Here is a 24,521-nt window from a genome sequence, read left to right as displayed (position 1 = left end):
TTGAAAAAAATCATATTTTATTTTTCACTAAAGAGGGGTTCAGTGAAAGCACATATGAAACGGGTGGGGTTCGGTACCTCCAACAAGGTTAAGAACCACTCGATACCACCAGTGCGCTATACGCCCTCCAGTGCCTGGATGCAGAATAGCGTTTTAACACTCGAAACTGTCATGATCCAACAAGAATGTTTAAATGACAGGTTAACAATTACAACCATAAACAAACAAACAAACAACAACAACAACAAAACTTCAGGGGTGACTGTTTTTCTGTTTATTTCCAATAACATATTTTAAAAGCTACCTATTTGCAACTCTCTATAACAACATTGATGTTTAAAGCAGTTAAAGATGAAACCTCAACAGAAGCAGTTCCTTATTTTATAGTAAGAGTGTGCATACCATAAGCTTCAACCTGACAGCCCCATGCTGCTGCTTTTCACACCTTCTGCTTCTGAAAGGAAGCCAATCAGAAGAAAGATGGAGAAGAGGAGGAGAAAATTTGGCATGTGTAAGATGGAGATCAGAACAGTGATCTGTTGCACAATCTGATGGACTGAAGAGTTACTTCAAGGCAGAAAAAGCTAACAATTTTCTTTATTTTATAATATGTGTGTGCTGTTTTAACATCTGCTGAACATGCTGCTCTGCTCTTCACCTTTAGTCTGCACCCCAAACACACCAAAAAAAAATTCTCTATATTTTTAACATATAGTTTGTTTGTTGAGACAGAATGTTTATTTAACGATTTTGCTCAAAAATATAAATTCTCCCACAGCTCGTCTGACTGTGAGTCCCAGCAGCTCTCAGTTCTTTAAAGGAGACTTTGTGTCTCTGAGCTGTGAGGAGGACGACAGCTCTGCTGGATGGACTCTGAGGAGAAACACAAGCAGAGACACCAGAGCTGAGTGTGAAGACTGGGCAGGCACTGCTGGTTCTTCCTGTAACTTTAGCCACATCGTCCCATTGGATAATGGAGTTTACTGGTGTGAGTCCAGAGAGGGTCCCATCAGTAACATGGTTAACCTGACAGTCACTGGTAAGCTGAGTGTGTGGAGTTAGTGTTGATGAAGCTGTGTGTAAATGGATGAAATGCTGTAGTTTGTCTCTGTGTTGAGGTGGATCAGTGATCCTGCAGAGTCCTGTCCTCCCTGTGATGGAGGGAGATGACGTCACTCTGCTCTGTAAAACAAAGACCACTCCCTCCAACCTCCCAGCTGCTTTCTATAAAGATGGCTCCCTCATCAGGAAGCAGCCTACAGGTCACATGACCATTCAGCATGTTTCCAGGTCTGATGAAGGCCTCTACAAGTGTGACATCAGTGGTCATGGAGAGTCTCCATCCAGCTGGATCACTGTCACAGGTGAGGCTTCTGATTTGTTTTTTCTTCTTTTTTTTGCAGTTTGTGTGTGTCGGGGGGGACCCAACAAATAAAACCTGAAAGATATTTTTTTAAATCAACTCCAGGTTCTCCCACATCTCCTCCTCCATCAACCTCCACTGAATCCCTCTCCTCCTCATTTTACTCTCCTCCTCCTCCGCCGCCTCCTCCGCCTCGTCCGCCTCCTCCTGCTCTGCGATCCTCTCCTCCTCTCTCTGTGCTGGTGTCTGTTCCCTCCATATTTGGGCTGCTGCTGGTTCTACTGGTTGTACTGGTGAAACGACGTGTCCGGAAGAAACCTGAAGGTGAGACACACATTCTGCTCACACTTAATGTGAACATATTAAATAGTTTAAAGGGAAAGTTCACCTGAAAAATGAATCAGACATCTCAAATTGTTGGCAATTCACACTAATCTAAGTGGAAACAGCACTTCAGACCAAACACATGTAGGTGTGATTATGGGGCGAACTTTCCCTTTAATGACGCACAAGACTTTGTGATCACATAGTGTGGGTGTGAACAGAAGCTTTCTGTTTTATGACTCACAATCTTTGTGTAGGACTCCCTGGCATCAAGAATGACAGAAGAGTCTCTAACAGGTGCAGCCACTTATTTCCTCACCAAACACATAGGCTCATTCTCTGCACATCGCAGAGCATTGTGAAAACTGCAAAATAAGGAAAAATTGCTTCTCGCACAGTCACTTTGAATTATGCTTTACCAATAAGCAATAACAAAAAATAAGCTTAAATTAAATCAGGTTAATTTAAAAACAAGCAATTCTGAGATTTACAGTCACTAATTAAATAAAACAAAAAAGGTCATTTTAAACTGCATCAAGGTGCTTCACAGTTCAATTGAATAAAATATAACATCACATATCTCACTCTGCTTGCCAAGGGTGCAAACTCCAGCGAACACTTAAACATTCGGTCCGTTTCTCATGGGCTGCTGCTAGCTTGAGTGACACGCATGTCTAAAAATAAAAATAACATGCATATGGATGCATGCACCGTAAGTACAGAAGGGGAAGGTTTAAAGGTATCTCACAATACAAAAGCAGTAACATACCTTATGTCAGAAACAAACTTTAGCACTGAATTTATTTAAGTATTATTGCAACTTTATGCACCTTTTCTATGTGCACGACAGACTGCTCTATACAGGTTACAGGGCACGCCTGTAACTGCCTGAACGCATCCGTCATTAACGCTACTGCGCACAGAGCTCTAAACAACTCCAGCAATGACAATTTATGGAACAGACCAGCAGTTCATTACGCTTTGCTTCATTTATATTGATATAAAAACTGTATCTTATATTGTCATAAATATTAATAACACAAATGCTGAAACAGCAGCAGTAACAGTTCTGTTATAGATGTCAAGATCTACGAGGCAGATGATCAAGATAAGAGCGGACCCAAGTTCAGGCACTAACAACAGCGTAGGTGTGAGTGAATTTATTCATTGTGAAAGACAAAATGCAAACAAAAGCAGAGTATGGTGGGGACTTAGACTAACAAAAACTTAACTGGGATAAACTAACAAAAGAACGTGAAGAAAGCAGTAAACGTTACAAAAACCTGAACACTGGGGATGAGACACAGTATGAGAAACAGTGGAACACATGCAGACGAACCAGCAACAAGCAGAGGAAAACACAGTAGCGAGGAAGTGAGAAACAGGAGGGAAACACAGCTGGGACTAATTACACATAACGAGACGAAGGAAGCAAAGCAGAACACACCGACACAGGACACAGACAGTCAAAGTAAAACAGGAAGCATAACGCAGATAAGCGGACTTGACACTGAGATGTGGACACATGACAGACCTGTGAACAGAGGAAACATGAAGAACAGAGACAGGAGTAACAAACTGCAAAATGAGACATGACTGACTGGAGCAAGAAAACGTGACAGAACTAACCCTACACTAAACAGGAGGGGCACAGGAACCAAAAGTGAAGAACTAGAAATACAAAACAGAAACCAAAACACCAGCAGTCATAAACCATGATGAAACAAAGATCAGTAATAGTACAAACTCAAAACACTGGTTCGCAGACCCAGGACAGTGACAGTAAATAGGAAACATTTACATTTGATTTTGCAGACAGAGATCCTGCAGCAGCTGCCACCTCCTCATCAGTGAGAAGAACATCAGCAGAGGGCCGACACGGATCGATCAGGAGAAGAGGTACGACAAGTGTCCTGTTAGAAAATCTCTAAACTCTTTTAAACATGTGTTGGATGCATTGCAGTTAAATTTGGTTCAGGTGATGGTGGCTCTTTAACTTTGCATCAGCTGATCAGGTCATATTGATCATTTTCAGTACTTTGGTTTAAGACCAAATGTGTCTTTGTGTATCTGCAGAAAGCAGATGATAGAGACCTGAGAGAGGAACTGTGGTATTACACGAGGAGGTCAGAGGAGTGAAGTGACAAAGAAGTATGTGAGGGTGGTGCAGGACAAGGACAATGAATCAGCTCTGAGGTGTGGGCTATAGTGACAGGTTCAAGTTGTGGGTGGGATTACAGCAGGGATCTTTTCTAAGCATAGCTGGACCGGCTATGGGCCGATGATTTTTTTTTATTTTGAGAGAGCCGGTCCAAGTTTCAGGTGAACTGAACTTCAGGTAAGAAGTTATGACCTGCAGTCTATCTGGGTCAGATATAAACCAAGTTTAGGTGGAGTTTATTTTCGTTGTGCTGACTTTTTACATTCAGTTACAATAACTCGTACTGTGTACTAGCTAGCATGACGGAGTTTCTATACAGCTGGGTGGGTGCTATGATGTTACTGATAGTGAACTTTATTTTATTCATAAGGTTAGTTAGTAGAGCTGCTAACTGCTCCTTAAAAATGGAATGGTCCCTCATTCAGAGAAAATATTACGCGTTTCGTATTAAGATGAAAAGGAACACAGTTTGTCCCGTACTTTAGCTACAATGAAAAAAGACACAAAGCTGGAGTTATTCTGTGTCTTTGCTGCACAGCTGCCTCTTCTTCTCTCATTCTCTCCCCTCCCTCTCCTGTTTCTACTTCAATCATGAAACTGATCAATGATCAGCTGATCGGCTTTTCTCTCTTGTTTGTTTATCGCCCACTTTGTGCCAGAAAGAGGAAACCAGCGGATGTCACGCTAAATAACAAAAGGACGTTTAAGCTTGATGAGCTGTTGTTAGAATTTATTTAATATTAATTTCTAGTATCAGCTGATGTTTGCTGGAGCCACAGCTGTAAAAGCTGCTGGTCATGATGTCGGTTTGGATATGTGGTGAGTAATTGGATTACAGTAACGCGTTACTGTAATCCGATTACTTTTTCAAGTAACGAGTAAAGTAAGGGATTACTATTACAAAAATGGTAATTAGATTACCGTTACTTTCCCGTAGGAACGCTGCGTTACTGCGTTACTAAAACCATGATTTTTTGCGAGTGTTTCATGACCAGTGTTGGGACTAACGCGTTATTAAGTAACGCGTTACAGTAACTACGTTATTATTGTGGTAACGAGCACGGTAACTAGTTATTATGCCAAAACCAGGAACACGTTACTCGTTACTGGGATTTAGATAGGCTCCTTATTCGTTACGTCGTGTGGTGGCTATCGCGGAGCAAGAGGAGAGACCCGAAGCGGCCGCCGGTCCGAGTGTCAGGTGAACTGAACTTCAGGTAAGAAGTTATGACCTGCAGTCTATTTGGGTCAGATATAAACCAAGTTTAGGTGGAGTTTATTTTCGTTATGCTGACTTTTTCGTACTGCGTACTAGCTAGCATGACAGAGTTTCTATACAGCTGGGTGGGTGCTATGTTACTGATGTTGAACTTTATTTTGTTCATACGGTTAATTATTAGAGTTTCCAACCATCCAGTAAAAAACAGAATCGTCTCGTTTTCAGAGAAAATATTACGCGTTTCGTATTGAGCTGAAAAGGAACACAGCTTCAGCTACAATGAAAAAGACACAAAGCTGCATTTATTCTGTCTTTACGCTGCACAGCTGCCTCTTCTCTCATTCTCTCCTCTCCTGTTTCAATCATAAAATTGATCAGTGATCAGCTGATCGGCTTTTCTCTCTTGTTTATTTATCGCCCACTTTGCGCCAGAAAGAGGAAACCAGCGGATGTCGCGCTAAACAACAGCAGCACGTTTAAGCTTGATCAGCTGTTGTTAGCATTTATTTAATATTAATTTCTAGTACAGCTGATGTTTGTTGGAGCCACAGCTGTAAAACTGCTGGTCATGATATCGGTTTGGTTATCTGGTGAGAGGGAAACATGCAGATGAAACCAGGAGATGTCCTTACTGAATCATCAGAGCTGAACAGGTGATGGAGAAACAGGTTTACTTTTTAGGTGACATGAATGAGTTGAAGGGAAGTTGTGAACTGTTTCTGAGAGACAAATAACACCAGGATCTTTTTCTAAGTAGCTGACAGCCGGTAACTGTGCAGGGGCGGGTCTAGCAAAGTGTTGTCAGGGGTCCATGTAGGGCATTAACGGGGAAAGGGGGGCACAAAGAAAATACTTTTCTTTCTTATTCTCATTTAAAATTTCTAGCTTTTAAAAAAATAATTATCTGAGTCTTACAACAAACAATTGTTAGATTGATACATATATACCATCAGAACAGTGTACATCACTGTCACAACAGTGTTTATTTTCATTCAAAGGCTTTATGATTTTTCCTATAATGGTGGGCCGGTCTCTAGTCAAATTCCCCAGGACGATTTTTTTTGTCCCAGTCCAGCCCTGGATGCAGCTCATCTGCAGTCTGGTGTTACCTACATCTTCCTATTCAGAAGGCAGAATTTCCGAGTTCTGAGTACAATCGAAAGCACCACAACTGCAGTTTTTGTGTTGGATGTAAAAAGCAGGCTAGAATCATGCGGCGGTCAACGACGGTCCAGGCGTGGAATTTCTCTCGTGGAAATGTGCACATTATTTTTTTTCTTTCTATTGGTAGGTGGCACAGTGCACGTGTGGGAAGTAAGCAAGCTAGAAGACTGGCAATCTTGCTGGGTATCCAGTTACAGAAGCAACACATTAACAAGAGAATTCTGAGTAAAACCAAAGTTACTTTCCCTAGTAACTAGTTACTCTGAAAGTAACAAGTAACTTGAAGTAACTGAGTTACTTTTGATAGAAGTAACTAGTAATGTAACTAAGTTACTAATTTAAAGTAACTTACCCAACACTGTTCATGACAGTGATGTAAGCGAGTGCGACGTTCATGGCAACAGCTGTGTGCAGATCAACAATGGATAATATATCGAGTGCGGGAGAGAGTATGAGCGTGCAGCATTTAAAGCGTGGAAGTACTGACCTTATTTAGAGTTTGATTACATAAAAAGTGACAAAAACATTAGTGTCCGTTGTGCGTGGGAAGAAAACATTTTACAGCGAAAAAAACCCCTAAACTTCCAAGCAAGCACCGAGTGCGCTACGTCGTAATGTGAAATTCACAGAGAAACTTGCGGATTCTTCAACTGACTGCGGCACACCTGCACCAGGGTAAACATCCGCCTGCTATACAGGTGTCTTTGATTTTATTTATTTTCTGCTGTGTTTTACTTGCATCTATTTGAAAGAGTGAGTGTAAACACAAAAAACTATTTTATTTTATGTGCTGGAATGTGCAGAAAATAGGTTTAAATGTTAAACAAATTTCTTCCAGTCAGAGAATGTTGCATATAATTACATTTTTGCTTGATGCATAAAGTTAAAAGATAAAGTTTTAGAAAGAGACGTTTCCATTTGATTACATTTTGTATGATGGATTATGCAGAAAAAGTAGAATTGGGCTGAAAGATCTATTTCTTTATCACCTATTCAGGTTGTAAATCGTGTTTTTAAAAAGTAACTAAGTAATGAATGTGACAGGTGAGACCTGGAGTCTGGGAACCGCCCCTGGTGGGCGGAGCTGGTCTTTGCTCCTTTGACGATATAAAAACGTCTATCGTTTCATTTTACGCTATCGTTTGTTTCGTGGTGTCGCAAAATAAACTGTTTACGGCAATATTTTTTCATCATTTTGATGGTCACTGTAGTGGCTATATTAATTTCTTAAAGTTCTCTCTTTCTCTTATATTTAATATAACCACACTACGGACGGACAAGCGCTTGTTTTTATGTGTTGTCGTTAGCAACAACGACGGTAAAACCACGGCGTGTCCGCTTGTTTATTTTCCACATAAACCTTTCACAATAAAGCTCAAGATCCTGTTGAGACTTTTCAAAATAAACTGAATCACGTGAAAGATGCTGAGTATTTACGGATGAGAAGCAAAAAAGAGCTGTTAGGTGCTAAAAAATAAACGTTACACTCAAACGTTAGAACAGGATTTTCCCTGCAGCACGCTGTGTAATAAATACTCACAAAGAAAACGGCGGCCATTATAACCTATGTCTAAAAATGTATAGTTTCATGCATCGGTTAAAACACTCGACTCCAGGTCCACGACGCCCAGCTGGAAACACTTCACCCAAGACGAGCTGTCCGGGATTCACAGAATTTACAGAAAATGTTACATTTTTTTGATTTATATCGTTATCGGACGATAGATGTCTTATATCGGGATATGAGATTTTGGTCATATCGCACAGCCCTAAGCGCAGGTGTGGGCAATTAGGTATTCCTCTAACAAACCTGAAGCTGCGAGTGCTTGGTCCAAGCGGGGCAAGTTGGTGTTCTTTTAATTCTTTTCCGTGAAAGCTTGATGCGGGTCCCCCTAAACTTCTGTTAGAACGGTAGGTTACACAAAAATGTACCACTTGAGCTCTGGCTGTTGGCAGAGGTTTACAGTTATTTGCACCTTTGTAGGTGGGAAACATTGCTCCTGTGAGAGCAGTATAGTGGACTTCACCGCCACTGACCCACATTTATTAGGGTGTGACACGAACTTGTGGACAGGTAACGAAAACAATACAGTTGAGGAATATTCCTGTGTTTTACTGTCCAGCGTAAGTGATCTCCTGCCTTTTATTCACAGAGTACCGAGCTGCTGCTTTGCCAGGTGGATTTCTGGCTGCGGGCAAAGGACCCGACATATCAGTGTGTTTTAATTTGTTTTAAACTGGTGTAATTCGACAGACTGACTGCTGCGTCTGTCGGTTGTGTTTTGTGTTTTGTTTTATTTTTCTGTATCAGTAGGCACCACAGATATTGATTCTTTTAGTGTTTTAACCTTTTTATATATATAGATATATAGTCGCGGACGGTGAAAGCGCTGCGTGGAAAACAAATCCTTGTTTTTTTGTTTTTTTTTTGTCTCACCACTTTTGCATGCACAGCGGTGGGCCTGAGTGAAGACGGCACTGAAGATTTGCCTTTTTCTACAGTGTTTTGCCCATTTGGGGGTTATGTGTGAGTTGCCGTTCCTTTTTAACCTGTGTGCTATGTTGATTTGTTCCTCACGGGCAATCATACAGTCTTATTGTTTTTAAATAAGGTGAAGTTTTTAATTGTTTTTAAGTGCTGCTGTTACATTGTTACTTTTATTTTGTATTAAAATAAATTCTTTTTAACTGACTGTGCGCCTACGGCTCTGTCCTATTTTAAATAGGTACCTACCACGGGTCACACTAAGTAACTAAGTAATTAATTACTTTTGAAAATAAGTAATCAGTAAAGTAATGGGATTACTTTTGGGGGAAATAATTAGTATCTGATTACTTTTTTCGAGTAACTTGACCAACACTGGTGGTGAGAGGGGAAACATGAAGATGAAACCAGGAGATGTTCTTACTGAATCATCAGAGCTGAACAGGTGATGGAGAAACAGGTTTACCTTTTAGGTGACATGAATGAAGTTGAAGGGAAGTTTTGAAGCGAAAATCCTTTTCTAAGTAGCTGACAGCAACTGTGCAGGGGCGAGTCTAGCAAAGTTTTGCCAGGGGGCCAGGTAGGGCATTAACAGTGAAAGGGGGGCACAAAGAAATACTCTTCTTTCTTATTCTCATTTAAAATGTCTAGCTTTTAATAAATAAGTGTCTGAATCTTACAACCAAAGTTTTTATCTGATGTAAAATGTATAGCAATCATACATATATATATATACATAATACCTGGTGGGCCGGCCTCTAGTCAAAATGCCTGGGCCAGTTTTTTTGTCCCAGTCCAGCCTTGTTCTGAGCCCCTTCTTCTTTGCAGTGGTGATGGACAGGTTGACAAATGAGCGCAGGCAGGAGTCTCTGTGGATCATAATGTTTGCAGATCTGTAGTGAGAGTAGGGAACAGGGTGAAGAGAGTGTTAACAGCACTCTGATCATTTTAACAGCTTTTAAACTCCTAAGGATTTGCCGTTAGACTCTCACATTGAGCTGAAACGTTCATGTTTTCTGTGTACTGCAGGAACACAGAACAGTTCAACTATGGTAAATGATAACATGAGCACCTCTGTGGTCATTAAGCTTCCTGTTTTCAGAATTAAATTCAGCAGAGGTGTTAAAGTTACTTCAGGTTAAAGAGAGGATGAGCTGTGTCCTCATGTTTGCCATTGTTTTCTCATGTTTACCTCCTGACAGCTAAACGTCTTTGTTCTGTGTTTGTGATCAGATGTTTCATTAGAGACAACAGTCATCTACTCCTCACTGAAGCTGACTGACACACCTTCACCACAGCTCAGATTCAAAAGTAACATTTTTCCCTCACCTGAAGAAGACAAAGAAGAAGAAGACGTCTTTGAAACCAGCTGCAGTCACAGTCTTAAACATATTAATAGGGAATTGGCAATGGCCGCATTGAACACATACTTTAAGAAGAGGGAGAAATAAAGGAGGACATAAAGGAGTGGAGGAAGGTGCACACAGGTGGACTACACCTTATGCTGAGGGTATAATCTGAAAGAGATGGTAAGGTGGTGTCAGGGAGAAGGTAGCTAGGCAACATGAGATGGTAGTGTGTGTGATGACTTTGGACAACAACAGGAGGAAGTGAGTGAGAGCAAAGACAAGATTAAATGGCGGAAGCTAAAGAAGTCAGTCTGATGTAAATTTGGTGTAAAATCTTGTGATAAATAAAAAAACATACACAGGTTTGAAGGGAACCACCACTGAATTTAATGTTTCCCTGTTACAGACACAGAATGGCTGTTATACAGTTACAAAAATGTTAAGTGAAAGTTTACTCTTAATTTACTTGTTCTTTCTGTACATTTAAATGTGACATATAACTGAATAAACAATATCAAAGTGTTTCTCATTTATGTATATTCACCTGTAACATCATTCATTCTGATGCCTGCAGCACTGTCACATGTATGGGATATACACATTATAAATAATTACAAAAGGCAAAGTAATATGAATATTTGCTGTTGCATCACTCAAGTTACACACTGTTGCAGACACAAAACCATTCAGCTTTACATATACATTATAAATTACAGTCCATTGATCTTCATGCATATTTGGCCCAATTAATACATTCATGTATGATTTAAATATTTAGATAATAATCCATTTATATAATAAACTATTCTCAGTAATCACAAGCCCTTTAAACAATATAAACACAAATCTAAATGCTCAATAAATAAATAAATTGGCATAGACGTAAGAAAAATACATTTCACACATAGTGAAACAGTGAATTATAGAGAGGATGGTGATTTTAAATAACTGGAAGATATAAATTAAAAGGGATGAGTTATTCAAACAGTGCTCCCTCCATGGTTTATACATTCCAGCTGTGGCCACGCCTCTTTCATATTTTGAGATGTACACAGCTTCAGCTTCCATTACTGCTCCTCGAGGAGCCTCCTCTGTCCTCACGATGCAGTTTAAGAATCAAGACATCCTTCAGCATGAACGACTCACTGTGGATTTTGATGAGGCACAAAATAGCAAATACAGGAAGTAGAAAAACAAAAGTAAAAGAAACACAGTTTATTGTCTGTTTGCGGTAAGACTTGCTGTGGTGTCTGTATATTATCGCTGGAGATTTCAACCATCATCATGTGGACTTTGTGACAAGGGGGGAAAATGTGCTGGATCTTGTTTACACAAACATTCCGAGCGTACAGAGCAAAGCCCCGCCCCCACCTCAGATACTCAGACCACTTGTCTGTTATGCTAATTCTTCCATACAGGCCACTCGTCAGATACTGCAAAGTGGTTCAGAGACAGGTGATTACCTGGGCTGCAGGAGCTCTCTCTGCTCTTCAGGACTGTTTTGTGCATACTGACTGGGACATGTTCAGGAAGGCTGCAACAAATGACGACCACACCAACTTGGAGGAGTACACATCATCTGTCCTACATCAGCAAGTGCATCGATGATGTCACTGTTTCCAAGACTATCACAATACACGCCAACCAGAAACTGTGGATGATTGCAGAAGTGTGTGAGCTGCTCTGCACCATCGTTCCTGTGCCAAAGAAGTCTCAACTGTCCTGCCTCAATGACTACCATCCGGTTGCACTCATACCCATCATGATGATGATGTGCTTGGAGAGGCTCATCATGAAGCACATTAAGACCTGGATGCCACCCATACTGGACCCACTGCAGTTTGTCTATCGCCCAAACTGGTCAACAGATGATACCATCGCCATCTTGCCCTCACCATCCTCGACAATAAGGACACGTATGTACAAATAATGTTTGTAGATTTCAGTTCAGCATTCAACACAATCATTCCTCCGCATCTGATTGGACAACTGAGCCTGCTGGGCCTAAACACCTCCCTCTGCAACTGGCTCTTTGTCAATGGAAAATTGTACTTAGTAGTCAGTATAAGCTTTTAATGATATAAGTTTCCATATATGCTTAGAGGTGTATAATCGATTGTGTAGTGATAGGATGTGTGATCTTTAGTAGGCTTTGTGTGCATTTCCAGGGTGTTCTGGTTTTCACACCCACACTCTGGGAGCATGGGAGAGCTCATACCTTGTCTTATTGTTTTATGATAGGATAAACGTATCTATGTCTGTTTTAGGCTAAGTGCATTTTGTTTAGATGAACTGTTGGACTTCCAGACCAGCAGGTTTAGGGAAGTCGTTTATGGGGCCACACACACACACGCACGCACACACACACACACACACACACACACACACACACACACACACACACACACACACACACACACATTCCAATGTAAGGAACAAACACCCACTGATGTATAAATAAAGACCAGGGCAGTCTCAGAGTACGTGTCACAGAGCCCTCACTCTCACTGCGGGTGCTCTGTGCTGCCCTTGTATACAAGTAAATCTGTGTTTCTCCTCTCTGGTTCTCAACTGAAGAAGTGCTTTAGAATACATCTCTTGACACTCTGACTTTCTGACGGAGAGGCTTCAGACACTCCGGATCAGGTCATCAAGAGCACCCAATTCCTTAGTGATCACCTGGCGGAGATTTCCTGGTCCCTCAACACCAGCTCCAAAACTAAATAGGCCTGACAGCACCTCTACTTCCTGTGGAAGCTGAGAAAAGCCAATTTCCCACCATCCATTCTCACCATCTTCTACAGAGCGACTATCGAGAGCATCCTGAGCAGCTGCATCAGTTTCTGGTATGGTAACTGCACCGTATCAGATCGCGATACCCTACAACAGATAGTGAGAACAGCTGAGAACATCATTGGAGCCTCTCTTCCCTCCATCACAGACACTTATCGCACCCGCTGCATCTGCAAAGCCACCAGTATTGTGGAGGACCCCACACACCCCTGTTAAGGTTCAAAAATATTGAGAGAGGGAATCTAAAAATAACCACTGATCCAGCCTGGTGTACTTAGACGGCATTTTAATAAACACATGTGTGAGCCCGACCGCTGTGCAGATTTCAGCGTCGAACTGCACTTACAATCATCAAACAAAGGTCTTATAGGATAGGACAACAAAGCATACGTCACTCCAAAACCACAATGACTTTTAACATAGAACATCATCTTCGCCTCAACGGCAGATGCTTCCTGTCTCCATCCTGCCCAGGCTTATCTTCCTGGAACATCAGGTCCCCATTCTGCACAAAATGTCACTCATACAGGCACAACTTTGCAGTTATAAACTCTTACCTACTAAATGAGTCTATCTGTGTGTGTGTGTGCACGTGCGGGGGCGCGTGCGTGCTGTGTACTGCGTACGTGTCGTGACCTCTCTATTTGTGTCTGTGTGTGTGTGTATGTCTCGTCTGTCTGTGCGCAGATGCTCTCTGAACCTTAGTTGACCTCAACTTAAGCAACCCCAAGCAAAACAATTTGAACTTTCCCCTATCAGTGATCCCTCTAACTAAGTGTGTGTGTTAATCAACGATACATGCATAATAACACCCTGCTCTTAACTTGCAGTTAAACTCTGGTTTCAGTTTCACTTCTGCAAAAGCATGCAACTTCAAACACATGTAACTTCCTGTCCCTGCAGTCTACACAGAAACCTTTAAGATTATCGAAGCATTAGAAAAGCATTTAAAATTATAGATTCAACTCAACAGTTCGAAGTGGTTATAACTGGACTTGTAATAAAGACTGATATAATACCAATATATTTGAACATCTGAATGCATCTGCGAAAGCAACATCACCCTCAATCGTGAAATGGTAATGATGATTATAAAAGTAGCAGCAAATAATAGCAGCAAAATATTTCTATTCTCAATATTCCCACTCTCGACCTCTGGCACACCAGAGGTCGTCATACATTACGTTGGGTCACTCCTCGGCCCATTCAGCTGCTTCCCTGTCCACCCCTGACGTCATAAACTTTAGGATCACTTCTCCCACTCTAACCCTCTCTTGTTCTCTTCATTCAAACCTGATTCAAGCTAATATTACTCAAAACATGAACCTAATTTTGTATTTGGTTTTTGACTTTTATTTTTATATCTCATTCAACCATACTCAGCATTTGTAAAACTCTTAAAAGCACTGCCTTTAAGAGGATCAAAGGAAGCACGTCTCTGCATGTGCTTCCTGTTGGTTCCTTTATCTGATTATCAGCATCCTATGCACAAAACTGTCGCTGCTGCAAGTGCCTACCTCTCATCTAAAGTCACCTCTCACAAGAAAATGTATCAAGAAAATCATTATACCTGCTTATTCTACTAAAGGATAAAAAACAACCATTTTACTCACTAAGTGTAAGCACATTATCAATAGCTCCGAAATAAATTACATCATAGCTAAAAGCTGAACTCCACCTGTATTTTAGAACTCACATTTCCTGTGTTTAACCTGTTTTAATATATCATTTTATTTCATTTTGCTGCTCTTAATGTAATGATTCATTCTAATTTATACTTTATCAGACTTAACCAAACTATATAAGCTTTCTCCCTTTGGTTCTGTTCTAAACAAAAACTTGGTCACTTCAACAAGCATTTGTTATTCTGTACCTGCATTTTATGTAATAAGACTAATTTAGAGCCGCATGTGTTATCTCAATATTTTACATGTCACCCAGTTTAGTTACAAACAAACTCCTATTCAGTTCCTCTTTTCTGTCACTTGTTACAGGGCCAACTCAAATTCAGTTAAAAGCTAAAGGAATTTCAGGCCCTTGGCCTCAAATCAATACTGTCCTGTGTGTTGATGAACTCTATATGTCTGTAAGCGTGCGCAGCCTTCAATGCTCAGGTCATCTTGCACAATAAATTGCTTGGACATAACGCCAAACAAAGCTTCTGACCTTCAGTTATTGACTTGAGCAACATTTCTTTAATGAGCACAAAATGCAATGTGTATGAAATCATTCCTGTGTATGTAATCTTCAATACTATTCATTTGGGTCAGTAACACTTCTAACATCCTCACCAAAAGCTCTCCTCTACCCTAGGAATAAATCTATTTACTATCTGTTTCTAAAGCCTACAATATAACAACTTATCCTAAAAATCAAAAGAAATCACACATTTTCTACTCAAAGTCTTCACTAATCTCCCCAAAGCATATCCGTTATTCCCACAGTTTCCCTTTAATTTTGGTATACAACTTCTGATTAACACCAGCATTTTATCTTCTAAACCGAATTCAGTTCATTTTAATCCTCTCTTTAAAAAAAATAACATTCACTGCCTCAGTTTTACTATATCTAGATTATCAAACAACCCCAATAGTTATAAAATCATACTAAAACCCATTTCAAATTAAACAAATTAAATCTTAAACCCCTCTCTTTTTTGACACATCTCATGTGGCAAAAAACTCAAAATGCTTCACCCAAGCTTAGGAAATTAAAAGGGAAAAAAGGTTAGTCATAACATTTCTCAGAACACTTCAGCCATCTTCTCCGGTATTTTGCTCCCGCCCTGAAAACCTGTATTTAAGGAATAAAATCAATTTAATCATCATGTCAAATCTTCTCAAACTCGTTGCTCCATCGAACTCTGGATCCTTGGAATTTCCTGGAAACAAAACCTGTAGTTTACATTTCATACTCAACTTTCCCTTTTTGATCCCGTCTATGTCATAACAAAAAATAAACTTAAACAGAACAGTTATTAATCATGAGTTACCCCAGTTAATGGTAACTTGAATTTCATCAAACCCTGTTTCCCTTTTAGCATTCAGCATTCTCCCAACAATATAATGTAATAACATAATCCAACCCCAGTAAATAATTACCTCAAAGTAAACATCAACATCCCAAAATCAGCATCCCCAGATTTAAGTCTCCCACTTGTCCTTTCATTTATTTCCCCCCTTGGTCCCATCACTCGCATTCACTCACATGCATTCACACACGATCTTTTTGCTGATACTGCAGCCTTCTGCACACGTCATCAGATGCTCCACATCAGCAAAATGAGCTCAATCATTTGTTTTATTTCGTTTTCCTTTTTAGGAAAATAGTTCTCTATACCTTTGACTGGATTGACTCGCTGCAATCCTAAAATTAAACAGAGACTCACCGCCAATTAGGTCTCCTTTTCAGCCAATTTATAATCGGTAAAGCCCACCTGATTTTCGTACTTGATAATTTTGTCAGCGCCGTCAGTTCACTCTCTTCCAGGCCTGCTTAAAACAAAAATGAAAAAAAAGAAAAAAGAGAGCTGATTATTAGCTCATCAAAGTACAAAACAAAATCACCTGACAGGTTTTTTCTGAGTGCACTTACTACAAAAATTTCCTGGGCCCCTCTCAGACATATCCATGTCTAATCAAACCACCCTCTCTTGAAATAAAAACAACAGCCTCAAAAATCTGAAACAATCTCAAAGTTCACCCTTTCAACACACCGAAAACCTCGTCAAAAGATCAAAGACCGTTTGCACAATGTCTCCCTTCCTCCTCCTGCCATGTTTTCGTTCAGCATAAATATAAACCAATTTCAACAACGCGTCATCACTACATTATAAATTTCCTGTCCAAATCTGCCCCTCTGAACAGACCTGACCACCGTAATCAAATATCCTGATACTTTACCCTTATATATTTCGCCAAATAATCTTCAACAGCCACCGCTCTCTCTTGAACTGAAAGCCTCCGACACACACGCACACAGGAAGTGTCTTTGCTCCAGCTAATTTGCATAGTGGCTCCTCTCAGCAAGTCAACTTGACAAGAGAAATACATGTTTAAACCTTATCACATTATTGAATTATTTTCATTTTCTTTCTATCCTAATCACTTACTTTTATCAATCAGTGCAAGAGCACTCCTAAGTCACCTTTTTAAACTACTTTAATCACTTCTCTTTTGTTTGTTTTTTTGTTTTTTTTCCATAACTCACTCCCTTGTCATGCAGCTTCTTTTGAGTTATTCCACAACTCTATTTTATCCAAGTGTGTTTTAAGTGTATTTTCTTCAACATTCACACCATTTTAACACTCATGAAATTAGCAAGCTGATTTAATTACATATGTTTGTGTTCTTAGCCAGGTTTTAATCACTATCTATGCATTAATCTTCATGAGCTTATCTCTGTAAGGTTAGTGCATTTTCTGTTTGTATGTGTGATTTTTATAAATGTTTCTTTGTGATCTTTGTGATCTTGTAAATGTTTCTTTTGCAGTGTTTCAGACTCCTTTTGACAGGGTGTGTTTTCTCTCTCTGGCTCATCACTGGTCACTGTTAATGACATTTCCCCTCGCCTGTGCCCAGCGGCTTTACCCGTCAAGTCCCGTCTCCTCCAGTGACTCCAAGCTCACTTAGGGACCCAGGTTCAAGCAATCGTGACTGCGCCTTGCCTTAGGTTGTCCCAGGGTTTCGAGGTGGGATCTTACCCGTCATGGGCTGTCCAGCCTTCCATGCTGCCTTATACGGGGGCCAACTGGGCAAGGGTGTTATCAGGTCTAGGGGACACACTGGTTCTGGAAATTAAAGGAGTGTAAACTGCTTTCTTTATTTCATGTGTGTATTAAACTTTCCAACAATAATTTCACATATAACAATTCGTGTACGTGCGTTTTCAATTCATTAATGTAATTGTTAGTTCATGTATTTATTTTCTCGATTTTTCTCTTTTCTAAAACATGTAATTAATATATTTTATTACTTTTCTTAAGACATTCAGTCTCTAATTGCTCTGTTTTCATGTTGCAATGTCTCTCTAACTCACAAGCTATAATCAGACTTCCTGTTTCAAGCACACACTCTCCAGTTTGGCTACGCACACACTTCTCTCAGACTTCCTCTTTCTTTGTATTTATAGTCTAAAAACAATCAGTAATTCTACTAAATCTTAATCTAAAAACAATACACCTTCATTTCACTCACACACATTTAAATAGAGCTCTTTCAAACATCCCAACAATTAACCAGTGTATATACTTATGTGTTTTTGAACTGAGAGAAAAAGAAACTCAACCTCTCATACCATCACTCATGCATTTCTTGAATTAAAAGCACTTTCAAACTTTAGAACATCCTACTTTACATCACAAAAGAAATATATTTCACACTCCTTTCTTTCATACACACTTTTAAAGGTTCTAACCTCTTTCAGACGCCATCCATCGTCTCACACACACTGCCTTTTCTCTCACTCAGACAACTCACGCAGAGTCACTCAAATCAAATACTGACAGCATTCACACAGTTAAAATCACACAAAATACGCTTTCATGTGCGTAGTTTGGACATGCCTTCCATAATCAGAAAGAGCAAGTCAAAAAGAAAAAAGAAAAAGAAAACTGAAACCTCTCATCATCCTCGCAGCTTCTCACCACACACACACATAACTGAAGACAAAACACACCAGCATTTATGGCTCAAGATATATACATCTATCAAAATTCAGTCATTACCATACATCCACACTAATGAATTCACACTCTCTTTATACTCTCGTAATAAGCAAAACCAGCCCCTTAAATACAGGCATTTAGCAATATTTTCAAACAATAGTTATAAAGCTCAGTACACTCGAAACTGAAACCACCCTCTCTGCGCGTCACCGCTGCTCATTTACATGAACACACCATCAGTGCACATCCGGTAGTGCACTGGTGGTGCAGAGACGGATCTCCCACATAGATCTCATATTATTATATTTACACAAGACGTCTTTATATTTACACTGCACAGATTTTTAGGCCTTTAAAACACCTACCGAATTTCGACAAATTTAATAATAACCGCCCTGCGGAAAACTCCCTGAGTTTTTTGCGACCAATTTAGCCATTGTCCCGTCCCCGACGGTGGCCCGATTGCTAGTGCCCTAACAGAATTTAAAAGCGTGAACCAACCCAGACTCTGCCTGAAGCTCTATTTTTGGGCATTTCACATCCCCGGCTTCCCCGAAGTTTTAAGTTAAAGTTACACGCCCGAAACCGGGTTTCTACTGACCAAAAACTGCACAATGCCGTCCCCGACGACAACCTGGTCAACTACCAGGGGCTATTTTAAACCAATGGTCCCAAGTCATTGGCAGTGGCCACCTGGGATACCCTCACGCCGGAGGACCCTTTCCCACATCTGGAAAAGGGAGGGGGTTCCCACCCCTGAACTTGGTGCAGTCCTAGGAGCCCTGCTCCCGTCCTAAGATAATTTAATCAAAGTTCTGAAAACACCACCTAAGATCACAAGTAATCTTATTGATGTCCAAGCCCAGCTTTATAGTCAATCAACACTGCATATTCACAGACATGCCAATTACCTATCATTCTAAGCTTCACTTAGCAGTCCAACTGCTTTAATTCTCTTTTCATTCTTTCATTCTCATTACTCAGTACTGTCACTTATACTTCATTATCATTACTTCAACCGGTAAACCTCATAAAAATTTCAGCAAACTCAAAACAGACATTCACCAGTAATTTTCAGTGAGTAGACTTCAATTTTGTCATATCCAATTCTAGCACATTTTGGAAATTCAACAGGTATGTGCCTTACCTTTGTTTAAGCCGGCTTGTCTCTCACTTCAGACCACTGACTCGTATCTGCCCATCTAATCACCACGGACCCCGGATCTCTCCATCTACACCAAAACTCCCTCTCTCTCACCGGAACGAGCCCCCAAATGTTAAGGTTCAAAAATATTGAGAGAGGGAATCTAAAAATAACCACTGATCCAGCCTGGTGTACTTAGACGGCATTTTAATAAACACATGTGTGAGCCCGACCGCTGTGCAGATTTCAGCGTCGAACTGCACTTACAATCATCAAACAAAGGTCTTATAGGATAGGACAACAAAGCATACGTCACTCCAAAACCACAATGACTTTTAACATAGAACATCATCTTCGCCTCGACGGCAGATGCTTCCTGTCTCCATCCTGCCCAGGCTTATCTTCCTGGAACATCAGGTCCCCATTCTGCACAAAATGTCACTCATACAGGCACAACTTTGCAGTTATAAACTCTTACCTACTAAATGAGTCTATCTGTGTGTGTGTGTGCACGTGCGGGGCGCGTGCGCGTGCTGTGTACTGCGTGTGTGTCGTGACCTCTCTATTTGTGTCTGTATGTGTGTGTGTGTCTCGTCTGTCTGTGCGCAGATGCTCTCTGAACCTTAGTTGACCTCAACTTAAGCAACCCCAAAGCAAAACAATTTGAACTTTCCCCTATCAGTGATCCCTCTAACTAAGTGTGTGTGTTAATCAACGATACATGCATAATAACACCCTGCTCTTAACTTGCAGTTAAACTCTGGTTTCAGTTTCACTTCTGCAAAAGCATGCAACTTCAAACACATGTAACTTCCTGTCCCTGCAGTCTACACAGAAACCTTTAAGATTATCGAAGCATTAGAAAAGCATTTAAAATTATAGATTCAACTCAACAGTTCGAAGTGGTTATAACTGGACTTGTAATAAAGACTGATATAATACCAATATATTTGAACATCTGAATGCATCTGCGAAAGCAACATCACCCTCAATCATGAAATGGTAATGATGATTATAAAAGTAGCAGCAAATAATAGCAGCAAAATATTTCTATTCTCAATACCCCTCACACACGCTCTTCACCCTTGCACATTTCTATTGCAGTCTTGTGTCTGTATTGTTCTGTTCTCTCTGGTGTTGCACTGTTTTTGTGGTGCTTCGTGGTCTTGGTCTTGTCTTGGTCTCGACTGACTTTGGTCTCGGTCTTGGTCGCGCTGTTTCGGTCCTGCGTTCTCAAATCGACATAGTGTTCAGGAGATTTGGAGTCAACCATCAGCGGAGCAGAGGGGTGGCCTACTGGGCTTAAGCCCAGGTCATTTTTTCAGAAGCCCGGGGTCTTTTGGAGTGTAATTTGTTAGTTAGATGCCTGACTGACAACTGTATAAAACAAAAACAACAGGTTGGTAGAGGAGAGCTTAAGTTTGACCAGGAACCAAAGCAAATCATTCGTACTGTACAAATAATGTAAATATGATGGTGTATCACAAAAGATTGATATCAAACTGATCACTTGGTTGCATTACTTGCTCTTCGAGTGAATCAACAAATGGATAAATGAAAAGCCGAACAACAATGCTGATTTTTTTAGAGAGTCTTAGCTTACATTTCATATTTTCAGTTGTTACCCTCCACGGCTAAATAAATCAGTTTCAGTAATGTACTGATATACAAGAATGGACATAAGGAGCTTTTTTCAAAGAAAAAACTCAGGTAGTTGTTATTTTATATATTATGCTTTGTATGTTGTTCAGTATATCTATGCGAAACAAGAGGAATTTCAATACACAGCAGTATATTCACAGTTGAAACCAGATATTTACATACACTTTAGGGAGAAAACATAAAAACTTTTTTGTTTTTTACTGTTAAACATCCATTTAGAGTAAACTTTTGTTTTAGATAAATAAATGTTGAAATATCTTTTGAATTAGTTAAATGTCAGAATAAAAAGAGGGAGCTGTCTATTTTAATCACTTTCATCAAATTTAGGAGTACATATACACTAAGTTTATTGTTAATTAATAAGAAAACTCCAGACGATTCCATTCTGAGCTGAAGAAGCTTCTGATAGGTTAGTAGAGTTCATGTGAGTAAACTGGTGCCACAGCTGTGGATGCATATAAGGCAAAACACAGAGCCTGTTTCTTTGAAACGGGAAAATCAAGAGATGTCAACAAAACACCAGGAAAAGAATTGTGGAGCTCCATAAGTGTGGCTCAATTTTGAATACAATTTGGTGCCATTTACAATTAAGAAATACAGACGATTTCTCTCTTTACTCTTAAAGTTAACAAATATGTTTTTATATTTATCAATAAAAAATAAACATTTAGTCTGATTTGATGTTACAATTAAAAAAGTGTTTGTGTTTTTATCTGAAGAGTGTGTAAATATCTGGTTTCCACTGTATATTTGATGATGTTGGTGTTTGGCTTGATTATCAGCACAAAGAGGGAGAGAGAGGAACAGAGGAGAGAGAGAGGGGGGGAGGAACAGAGAGGGGAAGAGAGAGGAGAATGAGGATAGAACAGAGATGGAACAAGAGCAGGTGAGACACACGTTAGTCAAATGGTTGTTTGCCAAAACTCATCAGAACATGTATCTAGTGCCTAGTGTAACTTTTTAGATACCATTTGCTACTTTTCAAATTCTTTATTTATTAAGTTATGCAGGCTTGTTTGTACAACAAGGCTAAATAATTATATAAACTTTTCTCAATCTAAATAGTGGACTTTAGTAGAATTAAAAAATAAGTGTAGTGCAGGTCAATGATGATTTTTAGTGCTACTATCATCTAGTTCTGATTCTGGTTCTGTTTTGGTTAAGTCCTAAGTAGTCCTGATTTTGAACTGTTGTAGTCCTGTTTTAATTCTGGATCAGTTCTGGGTCTGGTTGAATTGGGGTTTAGTCCCTGTGTCTTGATACAGCCCCGACTTTGTTCTGCCTTGCTGCTTAATTAAAAAACTAGTTTAAGGTGTCCTGCATATGTGATATATATTTTTTTCCTATATGAAGTCATTCTTTTTTGAACAAAACTCAAAACAGAGCCTAATAATCTTTCAGTCATTTCTACCATCACTTAATTTCCTTTTGCTGCTCAGCTCTCACACAGTGGCTCAGCTATGCTCCAATCCCTCCATATTGTGGCCAATCACATGCGAGGATATAGGATAATATCATTATGTGAAAAACAGAGAGGGTGAGAGACGCAACAGTCAAGTGGAGCATGCGTCTGTCCTCTCAGTAAGTGAGTGAGACAGTAGACAGCGGTGAGGAGTGCATCGCAAAAACACATAGATATGCCTGACACCCGTAAACGAAGCAGCATCTGGCTGCAGTTTAAAGACTTTTTTGTCTCGGTCTTGGTCTTGGTCTCGTCTCGACTTGGTCTCGGTCTTGTCTTGGTCTCGGATTAGGCGGTCTTGACTACAAGTCTAGTCCTGTGTTGATTGTCTGTTATATGTCACATGTAGCACCACGGTCTTGGAGGAACATTGTCTCATTTCTCTGTGTACAGCATCACTGAACATGGTTGGAATGACAACAAAGCCAGGTGACTTGACTTGACTTAAGGAAACTAGCCTTCAAAATAGAACAGGAAGTAAGGACCATGATACTTCAAATTAAATTGAAACTTTTAGTGTAAACAAGACAAACTAAAGTAACAGTAATCTAAAGTCCACCTTACATCACAGATCCAGTAACAAACTATAGCCAGCAGGTAGCAGCATATCTAGTTTCTCCTTATTAATACTTCATGATCAAAGCCACTCCTCCATCATCTCTCCTCACTTTAAGGCCTTTTTCTATTTTGCTCACATTTTTAATGTCATCAATCCGTTTAACAGGACAACTAATTACAGTTAATCCAGTCGTATTACTATCTATATTAAACTTACTGTCTATATTAAATTCATATTCATAACTTGATTCAACATTAGTCATTGAGATTTAAATCTGGACCACAATGTTGATGTAACGATAAAAAATCAACATTAGTTCAATGTTGTCTTGTAATCTGGGCTTCTTCTCCGTTTCTCAGGCGTCCTCTTACTCTGACTCAAAACAGACATCACCATACCAACACAGGTTTCCACTCTTCATCCTCATCTTAGCTGTTCTCACACGTTTCACTTGTTAGTTACATTTCCACCAGCAGAAACTATTCTTACTCACAGCAAATAGCAAATTACCTCACACTGCACAAGCTAAACAAACCACATGTTTTAAAGATACAGGAGGCTTTGGAAACAGCTGCTGCAGCGTGGTGCTGCATTCAGGTACATGAAAGAAAATACACGTAAGAACAAGGCTCCTATTTACTCATGTGAATAATCCTCATTTGACCTGCTTGACAGGTGTGCTGATAAAAGAAGTCACTTATAAACTTCTGTCAAAAGTGGGAATTTCTCAGCGAACGTGTGACTGTTATTGTGGTGGTTTCCACATTTCACAGTGAAAGAGCCCTGGGAGACATATTCAGTTTTCTCTGAATAAGGAAAAAAAATAACAGGTGACCAACTGCCTAAATTTTTTTCATTCTTTCTTTTTCATCACTAAAATACATCCCATGATTCACAGCTCGGCTTAAAACTAAAAGGTCAGAGACATTTTTTTCCAGAACTGCTGCAGAGAAACCACAGACCCTCAATGAGCTTCAGAGCGGAAGGAGGAGGGTTTAACTGTTGCATCTTGACAAAGGGATATCACACCTCTGTGTGCCACGATGGGACAAACACTTCTTCTGTGGCTCCTGTGTAAGTACCAAATGCTTTCTTAAAATCTTAATATGTTTATTGAAGTAAATCTGGTTTAAATTGGCCGTGACATAAAGCAAGATAAAGCAATATCTAT

The 24,521-nt window shown here is 39.9% G+C and overlaps 1 protein-coding gene and 1 long non-coding RNA gene across 2 annotated transcripts; both read left to right on the top strand.

Annotated features, from left to right (window-relative positions):
* The first annotated feature begins 480 nt into the window (after positions 1-480).
* LOC120434073 (ena/VASP-like protein) lies at positions 481-10,587 on the top strand. The gene is made up of 4 exons (XM_039601541.1): positions 481-511; positions 1,469-1,687; positions 3,503-3,586; positions 9,950-10,587. The coding sequence occupies exons 1-4, from the start codon at positions 481-483 to the stop codon at positions 10,165-10,167; spliced, it is 552 nt and encodes a 183-aa protein (XP_039457475.1). The 3' UTR covers positions 10,168-10,587.
* On the top strand, positions 7,973-8,970 carry LOC120437407. Its single transcript, XR_005611102.1, has 3 exons — positions 7,973-8,142; positions 8,216-8,305; positions 8,385-8,970. It is a non-coding gene; the product is annotated as an uncharacterized LOC120437407 (long non-coding RNA).
* Positions 10,588-24,521: the final 13,934 nt, after the last annotated feature.

The sequence above is a fragment of the Oreochromis aureus genome, linkage group 3, assembly GCF_013358895.1.
Source record: "Oreochromis aureus strain Israel breed Guangdong linkage group 3, ZZ_aureus, whole genome shotgun sequence".
In the NCBI taxonomy this organism is placed as follows: Eukaryota; Metazoa; Chordata; class Actinopteri; order Cichliformes; family Cichlidae; genus Oreochromis; species Oreochromis aureus.
Note: the sequence above shows the minus strand (reverse complement) of the source record. Positions and strands in the feature narration are given on the sequence as shown.